The sequence below is a fragment of the Uranotaenia lowii genome, chromosome 3 (genome assembly GCF_029784155.1).
Source record: "Uranotaenia lowii strain MFRU-FL chromosome 3, ASM2978415v1, whole genome shotgun sequence".
In the NCBI taxonomy this organism is placed as follows: domain Eukaryota; kingdom Metazoa; phylum Arthropoda; class Insecta; order Diptera; family Culicidae; genus Uranotaenia; species Uranotaenia lowii.
Window position 1 is genome coordinate 171,492,724 of NC_073693.1, and position 14,843 is coordinate 171,507,566.

Sequence of the window (14,843 nt, forward strand, 5' to 3'; positions counted from 1 at the left end):
GATGAATAGGGCGAATTTAGAGAATTGACACATAGTGTTGTTTCCAAATTGCTGTCTCAATTCGGGCCATTCAAGCTGACTTACAACGATATTCGCAGGTCTGTTCAGCTTAAAAAGTCTTCTTCTCATAATTAATCAGAGCAATATAAGCATTTTTATACGCCTCTTTTATGGAAATGGATTTACTCAGATTTATTCTGTTGAATGAAACTCGTGCATATTGTTTCAATTCCCGGTTCTTACTCTCTCCTCTTCTTGCATCCGTACGAATCAGAAGTCCATTTTTTATAGCTGAAGGGTAATGTACGAGAAAATACATTTTTGGTTTTAATTGTTCGTTGAACATAGCGAGGAACGAACTGTGATGGTCTTTGATCAACCTTCTTAATTTGTTTAGCTCCTGAGGATTGAATGATGCCAGGAGACACATCACAGTAAGGTCTCGAAGTTTCAGGAAATATTGCCAAAAGGGATTTCTCTGAGGAATTGAATCCCCCAACATGAGCGGTAAAAGCTCCCCGTAGGTGAAAATTTCACACACGCTCATGCATAGGAGTTTATCTGCTATATATATTCGCTGGAGTTATTTCTTCTGAAATATTGTATCTGTATTTTGTAAATGCCGTAATCAAGCAGTTGTTTCCTTTGTTATAAGTATTAAGTTCAAATGATCAGGGTCATTACCTTCAATCAATTTTGTAATACCAAGGCTACCGCATACGGACACACTTTTCGCCTTCAAATATCATCACCCACCAAACTCGGTTCCATTTTCAGGATTAGTTCTTGGGTTTTGTAAAAATGGTACGGGAGGCCCCCTGGGCACTTTGTATCTCTCCATTAGAAGAAGAGAGGTTCCTACTTTGCGACGCCGAGTAGATAAAATGTGAAAAATCAACGAGTAGCAACTACTCTAAGCGAAACCCAAAAATTGCAATCATCGCTAGAATCGGGTGCGCATCTAAGAAAAGCACATGTAATTCGGTGTGGTGCTACGTTTTTTGCCTGATTGTGTATTCACAGAACACAATCCAACTGGCCTGCTGTGTTTAGGAATGTGTTGACCAAAAGTCGATCACGCTTCCTATACAGAGTAGTCTGTTGTACGGCAAAGGCGTACCACCACACTTTCATGCTTTTCAATAAAAAATGCCCTAGACTTACAGTTTCAACACCTATCCAAACTTTATCCTATGAAGCTCATCTGATGCTTCCCTATCTGCCTATTCTTCATGCCTTTACAAATTCTTCTATCTAGCGTTTCATCTCGCCGCACGTGTCAATGAACATATTTAAATTAATATTGTAAGGAAAGAGGGATCTGAATTCTTCATATAAACATTTCTCTTATTCAAATACTCTTTCATATAAAATTTGTTTTCATTTGCTTGATTGGTACTAGTGTTGTGCCAAGATTTATAGGGGTGACCCCTCCTCCTTTCCTATCTCCCCACTGAAACAAATAGGGGTGCCAAATCATCATTAAATCCTTTTTCGATCTGAAATATCTCTCCATGATAAATTTGGTTCTATTTACTCGATAATTGTTCGAGTTGCGCAAACAAAAATATATAGGAGCCCCCTTCTCATTTCTTTCTCCACTGAAAGGAGGGTGAAGTACCAAACCTTCTTCGATGGTGGTACATTCCTTGTACTTAAAACCCGCCCATGCTAAACTTGATTACATTTGCTCGATTATTTTTCGAGTTTTTCAAGAAAATTCCATGAAAGCCCTCTGACTCTTTCCTATCTCCCCATTGAAAGGAGCGAGGGGTACACCTTGAATTACCGAATAACCAGTTAAAAAAAACTTGCTTATAGAGGTTTCATTTTCTTACTTGTAGAGGTTTTGGACCAAAAAAAGCATGGGACCTGGAGATTTCTCTAACTTAAAGAGGTTTCTCGGTTATCCAGGTTTGAAAATGGAGCCGTGTTTACAAATGATACGACAAAACAAGACTGGAAAAATAGTCATGACATGACAACGTATAGGCATGACTTAACGTGGAGGGGGAACGTTGGGTTCACGATTTTTTTCTAAAGCTATCGTTCAAACAAATGTATTCAAATTTTTTGCATTATACAAAGCATTGTTGAAAGAACATTTAGTAATTTTTTCGTAGAAAAATATTGAAAAATGAGCCGGTGACGGAGCACTTTCGAGGATGCCTTTTAGAAAACAGGATTTGCGGTGGACACTGTATCTCAGCACAGAATCATCTGAAGTCAAAAAATCAGAGCAAAATATTTTTAATAGATGTTTTTTCTGGACCCCAACGTTTTTATTTAACTTAAAAAAATTTTAATGAAATTTTTGTGGCTGTCTGAAGTAAAAACTACGATTTTTCACGAAAAAATCCGCCATTTATCATCTGTAAAATCTCCCCAAATTAAAAAAACAAAAAAAGAAAAACGTTGGGGTCTGGTATTTAATATGTAGAAAATATGTTCCAAATTTGAAAAGAATCGGTGAAGTAGTTTTCAAATGACGATGTCCACGGACTTTAAAAATGTGCTTTCGAGAAAAACGCGTTTGAAATTTCTGCTCTTGCTTTCTTGCAGTATTAGATAGGAGGAGATAAAGGCCTATAATTTCTACAGTTTTGCTTCAATTGACTTGAAAATTTGACACAACATTCTTGAAATGTTTTGCAATAAGAAAATAAAAAAATAAAAAAAATCGATTTTTTGAAAGTATTAGACCCTACCCCCCCCCCCCCCCCCCCCCTTAATCAGAACCGACGAAACATAGAAAAACCAATTACAGAATAGACGACATAATTTATCAATTCTAATGATTTCCTAATCATTATCCAGTCTGGCTGTACCTGTACTTTCGTTCCTTTATTTGCTAGCAAAAGTATTCGGGTAGTAAAAAATCACACAGAAATCAAGTGTTGTTATCATCCAACATAATTGAATGCATTTATTTCCATCAGTTCTCGAGAAGGCGGTTTTGCAGCAATAAATTATTTCAAGCTAGAATGCGAACGAAAATTACACGTTCAATAAATTATCAATTTACCAGCAAACATAATACATACGTTTGCAATATGTGTGTTCAATGAAAGTTGATGGAAACAGGTTGAAATAGGTCGAAACAAGCAGGAATGGATCTTGACAGTTGATCATCTGTCTCTTCCCAATTGACTTCGATCGATTTCAACCAGGTCGTCTGTTGAACATCTTCACACCAATACTAATACGAGTTTTGCAGCTGTCATTTCCAATTCGACTGCGTGCTCTTGAAATTGTTCGGCGATTTTTCTTCCCAAATTCCCAAATTATTTATCAAAATAATGACTTCATCGCTTAACTTTTTTGAAAGTGGTAAGTATAGCAACACGCTTTTTAAATAATATATTATTTTGGCATGTTTCGATTTCAACTTTAAATAAAACTTACATGTATTCCGGTCAACAACAAGAATTTTTTTTAACAAAGCAATTGTTTATGTTGATCAAATAAATTATCAAATTGTTGGCCGGAGCCAACGTCACGGTCGGCGAAGATATATAGGGGCGCTTAGCAGTGCACAGTTCAAGCGGAAGTGCCGCAGCAGCGGCTGTCAAGTTTCCATGGATGGCACCAATTCATCCAAAAAGTAAAGGCATCTTCATAGACAGCATCAACGAATCACTTAGGACCATAAGTGAAACGCATCCCTAGATGTCGGTCCCGAGGCTTTTCACTAAAACTCAGTCACATGGTGAACGTGGTCCGATCAAAAATGATTGTTTGACCTATTATTGCAGAAATTGCACCCATTTACACTCCTGTGCAAATTATTTCCACGCAGAAATATTTTTGCACTGACGCATACCCGATCAGGAGGGAAAAACAAAATTATATCAAGATGAGATATTCTGATACATTTTTTCTATCTAAATGAATTATAATTCAGTACTCGTAGGATGTTAAAATATCTCAAATTATATCAAAAAATCGATACGCTCATATCTAAGTTATATCAGTTTTTGATAGGCTCCTATCGGACATCGAAGTCAACGGCCCAAACCGTACAGATCCATAAAATTGAATCCAATTTTTTTGAAACCAAAAATGGAGCATGGTTTAAGCATATAATGTGGTTTATTGACATTCCACTAGAAATTTTTCTCGAAGCACTCATATCTTGATAAGTTATAATTTTGATAGGTTTTGTTTTGTCCAATGGGCGATGGAATCGAAAAGTTATTCTTTTTCTCCTTAAGAAAAACCCGTAAGAGCAAGTTCACTGGTTGAGATGGAGATAGAAATTTCGAAGGTTTACAACACATCACAACACATTTGCCGTCCACCGGTGTTGGGAAAATCTGATATTCGAACAGTTTCGCGCTGCAAAATTTATATCATATAACACTTTTTGGCTGAGGGTGATAGAAAAACATGGTATTTTGCAACACCGAACCGGAGTGATACAGCCGGCGTAGCAATACAGTATTGCTACGCGAATATGACATTTGCCGTCAGTTTTTTTAAGTTTCCGTGCAGCATAGTCGGGTTAAAAAGTTATTAGGAAGCCTCTGCCATTTTTAACTGCAGTGATCCCGCGTGGTTTGTCTTCATTTTTTTGCCGTTTGCCGTTTGTCGTCGATTCTGTTGACCGTTTTCCGTCGATTTTGTTGAGCGTTTGCCGTCAATTTTGTTTGCCGTCGTCAATTTAGCAGGTGAGTTTAATCAAACATTTTTTGTAATGATTTCAGAAAAGTAATGATAGATTTCTAGCCTATCCGATAGACCACATTAGCAAATCATAGGACATTTATTTTTAAGTCAGCATATTTTCTCACACGCTATTTAAAAATTACAATGCTTTAATATTTGAATGTCAATAAAAAAAGGATTCAATTTTTTTTTGCGGTGAAAACAAAAACAAACTTTATTACCAAAAAAAAACCGATATCACAACTTCAACATGCAAGCGTTTTTCTTTTGGAACATTACCAACAGCACAAGTCACTCATGCACAACGACAGACAAAGTATGTTTTCTAGAAAAGTGGATCGGGTTTTAGTTTCTTTTCTAGCAATTGCAATTTCCTCCGTCATCTTTCCCTTCGTTTCGACAAAATCTTTGTCAGCTGCAACCCTAGAAACCCCCATTGGAACCTCGAATAGATCGTCCAGTACGACAGCATGAAAATGGCTCCCAACTTTGTAAGGTGAATTCTATTGAGCCTAGCCTGAGGTCGACTCAACAGGAAGTTAATGCACGTCGCTTAATGCTCCTTAGCTGAGAAACATCCAGTACGACAAGCTACAATCCACGACCGGAGACCAAACCAAATTTATTAGGTTTTTCCTACATGAATTTGCAACCCTGGGTCGGTTGTCTGTTGGAATGTCAAATTTAATTAAGAATACTCCGTTTGAATGGTATCCGGATTAACCGAGGCAGTTCTAAATTAACCATCTGGGATACTACATCGGATTATTTGTATGCGAAAACCGCGGTAACGGACCGAGACCACAAAACCGTTTTTTTTAAAACAAAATAAACGTAGCTGATGCAGTGCAGAACAGAATGCAAACAAAAACAAATCAACAGTACATTTATTATTGTATACTTAAGCCTAGTCCACACTAGGAGACGGTTCGTCTCGAGACGGTCTCAGCGTCTCCCATTTTCTTCGGGAGACACTGAGACCGTCTCAGGTTTCCAACAACAACAACAGACAACAAAGTTCGTCTCATAACAAAAATCGCAATTCATGTTGCCTAGTGTGGACTAGGCTTTAGACTCGTATCGTTTAAAATCAAAGCTCGTATAATCGGCTTTTAAATTTCAGCTAACACTTGCTCTTAATCTTGCGAGAATTGTTCAAAGCAATGAAGTCTAAACTAAATTACTACTTTGCTTCAGCTTTGAAGGAATGAACTATTAATTTTCTATCTGTTTCTGTTCTTCAGCTAGATTGGTGAGCATCATATTTTGTCGTTGGGATATGGGAGCTTTTTGCTACGCCTCGTAATAGCGCTCCTATTTCTGCTTTAACATTTGTAGTACCACTCCGCCCGTTTGAGGGGATCCTAAAAATCATAATAAGGTTACAAAACTTATGAGCAATGAAACCTGAACTACTACCTCTAATTCCAAATCCCGAAAATACCGACGGCTCTTACAGTATTCGGACGCGAACGTCATTCTACGAGGACAAACCACTTTGCCCGGTATAGTCATGAGTTCTTCGAGAAAATGATCAGACCGAGCTGGTGATTATATGGATCGCACAAGAAGGGGGACGGGGCAGTGGGCTGCTTTTTTTTTCCTCTTCATTATCTTCAAATCCACACCGGAGATGTTGTTGGTGCTACGCATTTTGCATATTGCTCAGATCGACACTCCTTTGTCCATTTTAAGGAATCTTTCACACGTCAGTAGGGGTGGCCGTGAATCTTGGCAGGGAACTTTTATCACTGGTAGAACCCTCGGATCCGGAAGTTGGATATCGCGAAAGGCATTGCCCTCGATTCTAACTCGAGTACGAAGCTGTAAATAAAAGTAAATTAACATTCAGGTTTCCCTTTCGAGACTCTAAACCAAAATTTTACCTTCTCAGAACTATTGCTGTATTTTCCTTGGAATCAGAACTGAAGCGGTGGTGGTTAAGGCCGCTTTGGCTGCCGAGCGGAGATTGTCGGGAATGTTTCGGAACGTGAAATGATTTCGCCGAAATAAGCTAATCAAAGCTGGATATTCGCGGCTAACCAATGCGTTCCTGCGCTTCCTGGGAACATAATAATCTCTGCTACAATAACGCTTGGGGGTAGAGTTGTTTTTGTGGCTACAATTACCGGTCATTTCGCAGTAACATTGGCATCGGTCTCATACGAAGCGGGTCGATAGACGGAAGACTCCTCGGACACAATCCCGTACCGTCACGGCTGCTTTTTATAATGTGTAATCTAGGCGGTGCGCGGTGGTTAAATAAATAATACGAACGCGGACAGCTGTTTGTTGTTTTCCGATCCGATGATGACTGGCATAAACACTTGACGCATTAAAGCCTAGTCCACACGAGGTTACTTGGACTGCGATTTCGGTTGCTGAGACTTGTTTTTGTTTAGATTTGATGAGATACTCGTCTCAAGTCTCCCGACTAGTATGGGAGACATTCAGCAACCAAGATGTAAACATAAACAAGTCTCAGCAACCGAAATCGCATTTCAAGTTGCCGAGTGTGGACTAGGCTTACACTTGACCAAAACTTTGCTTGCAAACCAGTGATTGAATTTTGCTGAGCATGAATTGATCAACCATCTCTCGCTCATCGCTTTACTCGGAAGCAAAGGTTGCTTTGAGGCAGCGAAAACGACAAAACCGATGATGCATATGCTCTCACATGGCCCGCCTTCAAGAAGCAATATACATTCGAGGCAGCGAATCCAAAAAACCAAACGAATGGCTCTCTCTCATCTCCTGTTACATTCTTGAGGGAACCGAATTCAAAAGGCAGAGCAAACCCGAGTCTCCTCGTTTGTGCCTGGATCGAATACCTGAGGTTTTTCTGCTATTGCTATTATTGCACAGCAACCGCACGCAGGCAGCTAGTTTTTTCGTTTCTTTTCCTCTCCTCTCCTTGCTCCATACGTTGCGGGCCTATGCAATGCAATAAGTTCGGTTGTTGTCGTTGTTGCCTCAACCTTTGCGGCGAGGTTGAAGATGTTGTCCTCAACGACAGCTATCGGCTTGAGTCCATCGAGTCCATCAAATTCAATAACGTAAATGAGTATGTGTGCCTCGTCTACTTCATGCATCATGTAGCGACCGAACGTTGAGAGTGTTCGTTCTGAGCAGCGAACGGATAGTGTCTCTCGGAGCAGATCCTCCTCATGGGGGGAGGTTTGAATGAATGTATATGTATCGTCTTCTGTATTACTATACGAGGCCTCAAAGTGTGTATTTTGAATGCCTCTGATGAGAAAATGGTTGAGGATTTCAATCACTGTTGCAAACACTCGATTTAGTTTTAAGTTATTGAGTATAGCTCGAGATTTGCTTTAGAAAATAGCAAAACCCATCGGAACAAACAGATTTAAGATAACAAAATGGAAGTTCAAACGAAATATTAGCAAAATTAAAAAATGCGCTTTGTCTATGACTGGTCAAGAGAATATTCAAAATTATAGATGATTTCAACTTGGTATGAGCCGTTTCAAATAAACAATTTACAAAAAAAAATGATTTCAACTTGAAACTTTCATTTTTTTTATCTCTGAGTAGCACCCTCAAATTATTTGCAGAAGATAAGAATTCAATAACGAAACTATTTTTGTCATCTGAGAAACTTTAAATTTTACTATCCGGTCATAGACAATTTTTCTCTAGTTCTTTCGAAACAAAAGTTAATTATTTAAATATTTTGTAAAAAAAAAACTTTTATGACTGGCTTCATAGAACGTTCAGTATTGGAAAACACGTACTCACGAGACCTGTGCAAGTGATCTCAGTCATTTTGTTACGTTTTTGTGCCATTGGTGACTACTTTGGTGAAGTAATTCGTAGTGTCCGCCCATAGACAACCCTTTGAGTAAAAACTAATATAAAATTATTTCTTTTACCACATGAATATGTTTAAATTATTTTTTTTCTAATACTGTTAAGTGATCAGAATATTGATACTCTTCAAATCAGTAGAGGAATCAATATTTATAATATATCCACAGTATGCTACCCTGGGTCCATGGATGCAATTGGTCGACTCATGATACTAAGTACCCCTACGCCATAAAGTCCACCTGGGGCCTCTGGTCATAATTCCCATCCGGACCTGCTTCGAAGGCTGTACCCGAGCGCTCATCAGCTAATTCCATTTCAAGTCAAAACTCCAGCATATATACCCTGCTTCTTGCGCGTTCAACTCAGATACTCTGCGGCGGGGGAGGGATCCTACACAACGTTCGCGACGTACCCAACAGCTCGGCATACGCAGAAGGTAGAGTCTTATCTTTGTACGCTTTACAGCTAGGATCGGACGCTCACTACTCTAATGCCTCCCGACGAAAAGGCATTCTACTCCGACCGTGGTCCGGACTTCCTCCTTCATTTGGCTTTCAATTTTGCGGCTGGCAACCCTAGGCTTTTTGCCTGTCGTGTGCTGAATCGCTTGTGCTCATTCTAGACTCGCGCCTGTCACAGCACACGTACGGGTCTTTAACGCTTGCGACTCGGATTAATCCCGACGATGATGTCATCCTACCCGACTCGAGTGGCTCATCCGATGGCGTCTTGAGTCCACTCTAGCCGAGAGTACTCCGCAACGTGAATACTCTTCCCCCTACGATTAAGACTGCGGAGAAGGTCTTTTCTTATCCCCACAGCCTCCGTCACAAAGGGCGAGTTTGACTCGGATACTCCGCGACGGTAACGTTGGAGGTATCCTACACACAGAGGCGCGACGTACCAGGCAGCTCGGCATACACAAAAGGTAGAGTATTTTCGGATCAGATGCCTTAAAATGCCGGACACTACCCTGTCGTTGCTGGTGTTGTTTCTTAACTCAATGGATGCCATGAAATACCGGGCACTACCCTGTCGGTTGCTGGTTTTGTCTCTTGAACTCAGCGAATGTTGTGAAATACTGGACGCTACTCCGTCGTTACTGGTGTTGTCTCTTGAACTCAGTAGATGCTGCGGAATACTGGGCATTACCCTGTCGTTGCTCGTGTTGTCTTTTGAATTCAATGGATGCTACGGAATACTGGGCATTACCCTGTTGTTGCTCTTGTTGTCTTTAACTGAATGCCGTGATATGCAGGACACTACCCTTTCTTTGTTGGTGTTTCCTCTTTAATTCAGCGAATGCCGTGACATGCCAGTAACTACCCTGTCGTTGTTGGTGTTTCTCTTAAACTCAGCTGATGCGTGAAATGCCGGACACTACCCTATCGTTGCTGGTGTTGTTTCTCAAGCCTAGTCCACACTAGGCAACTTGGACTGCGATTTCGGTTACTGAGACTTGTTTATGTTTACATCTTGGTTGCTAAAGGTCTTATACTTTTTTTTACAAGATGGAAATTTGACATCAAACCAGAACAGCCAAGTGTTTGCAGCCGTGAGTTAGTTCGTCCCACTAAAAACACCTTGGGCTTCGTGTGCCAGATGTGCCCCTTTGTTTCACCCTATGATACTACATCAAGGGGTAGGCTGTGCTCATGCACTCACATACATCTCACCCTTTCCCTCTTTCTCAATTTTGGTCTTTCTCCTTTACTATCTTTCTCCTTTTCTCTATCGCCAACTTCAGTCTGGTACGGAAAACCCCGAGACGTGTGCCGGTTAGGTAACGCTTTCATAGTAACTCACGCCGGTCACAGCCTCCACTACCCCGGGGACCTCGAAACGTGTGCCGATTAGGTAGCGCTCTCTAAGTATTCACTCCAGCAGGATTTCTAACCATCAAAGTATGGGCGATTGAGGAACTATCAAGCTAGAATCCCGTCACGACCACCCCGAATGGTATCTCCGCTTCCCGAAGGTCTCATACTTGTCGGGAGACCTGAGACCTGCATCTCATCAAATGTAAGACAAGTCTCAGCAACTGAAATCGCAGTCCAAATTGTCTAGTGTGGACTAGGCTTTACACTCAATGGATGCCGGGCATGGGCCTGTCGGTTGCTGGTTTTGTCTCTTGAACTCAGTGGATGCCGTGAAGTGCCGGGCACTACCTTGTCGGTTGCTGGTGTTGTCTCTTGAATTCTTTTTTTTTATTAGTTGATCACCCAGGTGGTAGATCCTTTTTACGGATTGCAGGTTGGGCAGAATGGCGAGGCCACGTGTCCAAACCGATGGTTTTACTGCATGAAGCATCCGAACTGTGTCATGCATAAATCCACCTCTGCATGTCTCCGATCCATTCACAATCCGATCAAGCGATAAGTCCACCGGCCGCATTACGAGCTGTTCCACTGGCATCCAACTTTCTACCTTCTCAATCGCTACTGTGGCGAGTAGCTGGACCTCTGCGGTTGATAGGCCCGATGCCAGGAGAACCACGTCGTCGGTGAATTCCAAAAGTCTCACTCCCGTGGGGAGACACAGTCTCAGCAGTTCGTCGTAGACAATGTTCCACAATACCGGGCCAAGTATCGATCCTTGTTGAACTCCTGCCGAGACACTCACTGTTTCCAATCCCTCCCTGGTCGTATACTGTAGTTGAGGCTTTTGGAAGTGATACTCCACTATCCTTCAGATGTATGCCGGAATCCTCATATGAATGAGCGACGGCACAATCGTTGCCCAACTGACGCTGTTGAAGGGTTTTTTTCACGTCAAGGGTGACCAATGGGCAAAACCGGTATCCTCTCCTCTTCTTCAGCCTGGCTTCGTCTGCCACTTACACACGTCTAGGAAGAGCCTATACTCCACGTACTGTTGCAGTGATGACCGGAACATTTCAGGCCTTCACTGCTACATATGGGATGCCATCCGGAAACGGAGCTTTGTTCAACTGGAGGGACTTAGCGATGTTGCACAGTTCTTCCAGCAAAATCTACTTCTTTTCACTCGTATCCCAGTCGTATGTGTTGTTTCTTAAAGTCAGTGGATGCCGTGAAATGCTGGTCACTATTCTTTCGTTGCTGGTTTTGTCTTTTAAACAAAGTGGATCCTACGGAATACTGGGCATTACTCTGTCGTAGCTGGTGTTGTTTGATCATTCTGATATCTGTTTTTTAATTTAAATCTGGAATCTGATATTGTAATAATTTTAACATTTACGCTTTTTGTTGTGCTCAAGGTATTATGGACAATTCCTTTGAAACCGTGTTCGAGCAAGCCCAGCTGTTCACCGCTTTGAACATCGAGGACGAAGAGGAGGAAGTTTTGGTGCAGGAGATAGCCCATTCGCAACTATCAACCGGCAGAGGATCGCGTGCTGGTCGAAAACCTAACATCGAAAGGAATTTTCCGGAAGCGAATCAACGATTCTATAATGATTACTTCGCGCTGTACCCCACATACGACGCAAAAACATTTTTGCGTCGTTATCGCATGCCACGCGAGATGTATGTGCACATATCAAGTGAGCTTGCCAGAAAATATCAGTACTTCCAGCAACGGTCCGACGCTGCACATAAATTGGGTCTGTCTACCATGCAAAAGTGCACCGTCGCATTGCGCATGTTAGCTTATGGTGCCTCGGCTGACTCTCTGGACGAAAACCTCCGCGTCGGTAAATCAACCAGCCTGGAAATCCTCCGTAAATTTTGCGAAGGTATTACTGAGCTGTTCGCTAGCGAATATCTACGGTCTCCTAATCCTAGCGAAATTTCAAAGCTGAGAGCCGAAAATAGCGAACGAGGTTTTCCAGGTATGGTGGGGAGCATCGATTGTATGCACTGGCGCTGGAAGAACTGTCCTTCAGCGTGGAAAGGGCAGTTCCAAGGCAAAGGTCAAACTGCAACGATCGTCCTGGAGGTTGTGGCAAGCAAAAATTGCTATATATGGCACAGCTTTTTTGGTTGTCCTGGGACCAATAATGACCTCAATGTACTTTATCGGTCTCCGCTGATAGCTAAAATAGTGAAGGTAATTCTTTCGTTTCTGAGTGAAAAATTAACTTATTTAGTAAGATCATATATTTTGAAATATAAGTTTTGTAATTTTCAGGAAAATTTTCTGGGACCCCCTTTCTCTGTAGGAGATCACCTCTACGAAACAGGGTATCTGTTGGGCGACGGGATTTATCCCGATTATCCGGTTTTTGTCAAAACCGTTAAAGCGCCCAAAACAGCCAAGCAGGTTCTGTTCGCCAAGCATCAAGAAGGCGTCAGAAAAGATGTAGAAAGGTGTTTTGGAATTCTGCAAGGTGTCTGGCGAATCCTTCAAGTTCCCTGCAGATTGTGGGACAGGAAGACGATGTCCCAAATAATGGAAACATGTATTATTTTGCACAACATGCGAATCAGATACATGGAGACGGAAACCCAAGAACTGATTGAAGAGCACAACGCATTCTTCGAGCAAATTCAAGAACCACTGCCAGAAGCTACCGCCGGATTTGCTAGTGGCACGAGCCATATTGAACAAATGTTCAACAGATGGAGCAGCCTCATCGACAAAGAAAAATCGGAGAGATTGCAGGCAGATCTTATAAACCATCAGTGGGATGAAAAGGGGAACAACTGATTTTTTGTGTATAGCTACTATTCCTTATTTATATTTGAATTTGTTTTTTTTTATTACGTATTTGTGTTTGTAAATAACCTAATTTTATGATGTTTACTTTTTTTTTAAATTCCTTTCTGTAAATATTTCTTAAACATTCCTCCCTTTTTCCCCTCATTTTACTTTGTATATATTTTCAACTTTTTTTAAATATAGATATTTAATTTTTTATCATTATAATTTGGTTTTCTTTGTGAAAGGCAAGGCCAAAAAATGACACTTAGCCAAATGGGTCACTAGGACGAAGCTCATTCACCGGAAACAAGGTTAATTGGTAGATCTCTTCCACCGCCGCAGATGATCTGCCGACTATATCAATGTCATCGGCAAAGCAGATAATTTGACTGGATCTGTTGAAAATCGTGCCTCGCATTAATGACTTCCCACGAATCCGTTTGCTTGTGGCGTTAGGCGGCGGAGTAGGATTCGGGACAACACCTCGTAGGCGGCATTGAGAACAGTGATCGCTCGGTAGTACTCACAGTCCAATTTGTCGCCCTTTTTGTAGATAGGGCATATAACCCCTCCTTCCACTCCTCCGGTAGCTGTTCTATGTCCCAGATCCGGACTATCAACCGGTGTAGGCAATCGGCCGACTTGTCCGGGCCCATTTTGATGAGTTCAGCTGCGATGCCATTCTTCCCAGGCGACTTGTTTCTATTCAGCTGGCGAATGGCTTCCTTAACTTCACTCATCGTTGGGAGTGGCTCCTCTACGTCGTTGGCTACGCCGGCGATGTACCTTCCCCCACCGTCTTGATCCCCTGCATGTGCGCCGTTCACGTGTTTATCGAAGTGCTTCTTCCACCTGTTTATCACCTCACGATCAGAGGTATCGTCCTTGTTCCGGCACATTTCGGCTTGCGGCACGAAGCCTACACATAATCGATGACGTTCTCCGCAGCACTGTTGATGGCTGTCTTGATGGTATTCCAACAGTCCTCGAGACGGGCTTCGTCGTGCCCCGCATTTCGCCCACCGCTCGTCGAATAACACCTTCTAGCGCCACGTTGAACATCATGCAGGATAGACCATCACCTTGTCGAAGCCCCTGCGCAATTCGAATGAACTCGACAATTCACCCGAAATCCGCATTTTCATCCTTCCTGGTCCTAAAGAATACTTATGCTTAATTTCAGCTCCCAAGTTCTTAATAAGACGGCTGAGATAACATTGAACAAACAAACACACGAACAATCAAAATCATAAGTTAAAAGATGAGTATCCAGGATTACTATGGTGGAGCAGCGGAAGAGCTGGACATCGGACATTTCGCATACTGCGAGCTAACGCCAATGGATGAGGGCGAACAATCCGACAGCGTTGCAAGTGGTAATCTTTTAACAAAACAAAATTTAGTTTCATGTTGAAGTAACGTTATGATTGATTTTAGATCCTTCGCAAGACATTTGGCAACCAGGAGAAGTATCTCTGTTAAAACAGTTGTTCGAATTCTTCAAAGATAAAGGGCCAAAAGCAAATCGAAATATAACCGCTGAACTGAAAAAGCATAAGTTTTATTTCAACCCTTCTCAGGTTGAACAAAAACTGCGTCAACTAGGCCTTCATGTCAGTTCTGTTGAGACTAGCCAGTAGGTATTTTTAGTTCTGTTTTGTGTCATAAGTATTATTAATTTTAATTAATTTTTCTTTAGCGTCGGTATAAGAGGTCGT

The 14,843-nt window shown here is 41.6% G+C and overlaps 1 protein-coding gene and 1 long non-coding RNA gene across 3 annotated transcripts; one reads left to right on the forward strand and one right to left on the reverse strand.

The window, feature by feature from the left end:
• Positions 1–4,983: 4,983 nt before the first annotated feature.
• On the reverse strand, positions 4,984–7,057 carry LOC129757081 (uncharacterized). Of its 2 annotated transcripts, XR_008739606.1 has the most exons (4): positions 6,798–7,057; positions 6,555–6,730; positions 6,088–6,492; positions 4,984–6,032 (listed from the first exon to the last, which is right to left on the reverse strand). It is a non-coding gene; the product is annotated as an uncharacterized LOC129757081 (long non-coding RNA). The 2 variants fall into 2 exon arrangements; XR_008739605.1 differs by having other exon boundaries at positions 6,555–7,057.
• Positions 7,058–11,745: 4,688 nt separating this feature from the next.
• LOC129752840 (uncharacterized) lies at positions 11,746–13,131 on the forward strand. Its single transcript, XM_055748623.1, has 2 exons — positions 11,746–12,531; positions 12,613–13,131. The coding sequence occupies exons 1-2, from the start codon at positions 11,746–11,748 to the stop codon at positions 13,129–13,131; spliced, it is 1,305 nt and encodes a 434-aa protein (XP_055604598.1).
• Positions 13,132–14,843: the final 1,712 nt, after the last annotated feature.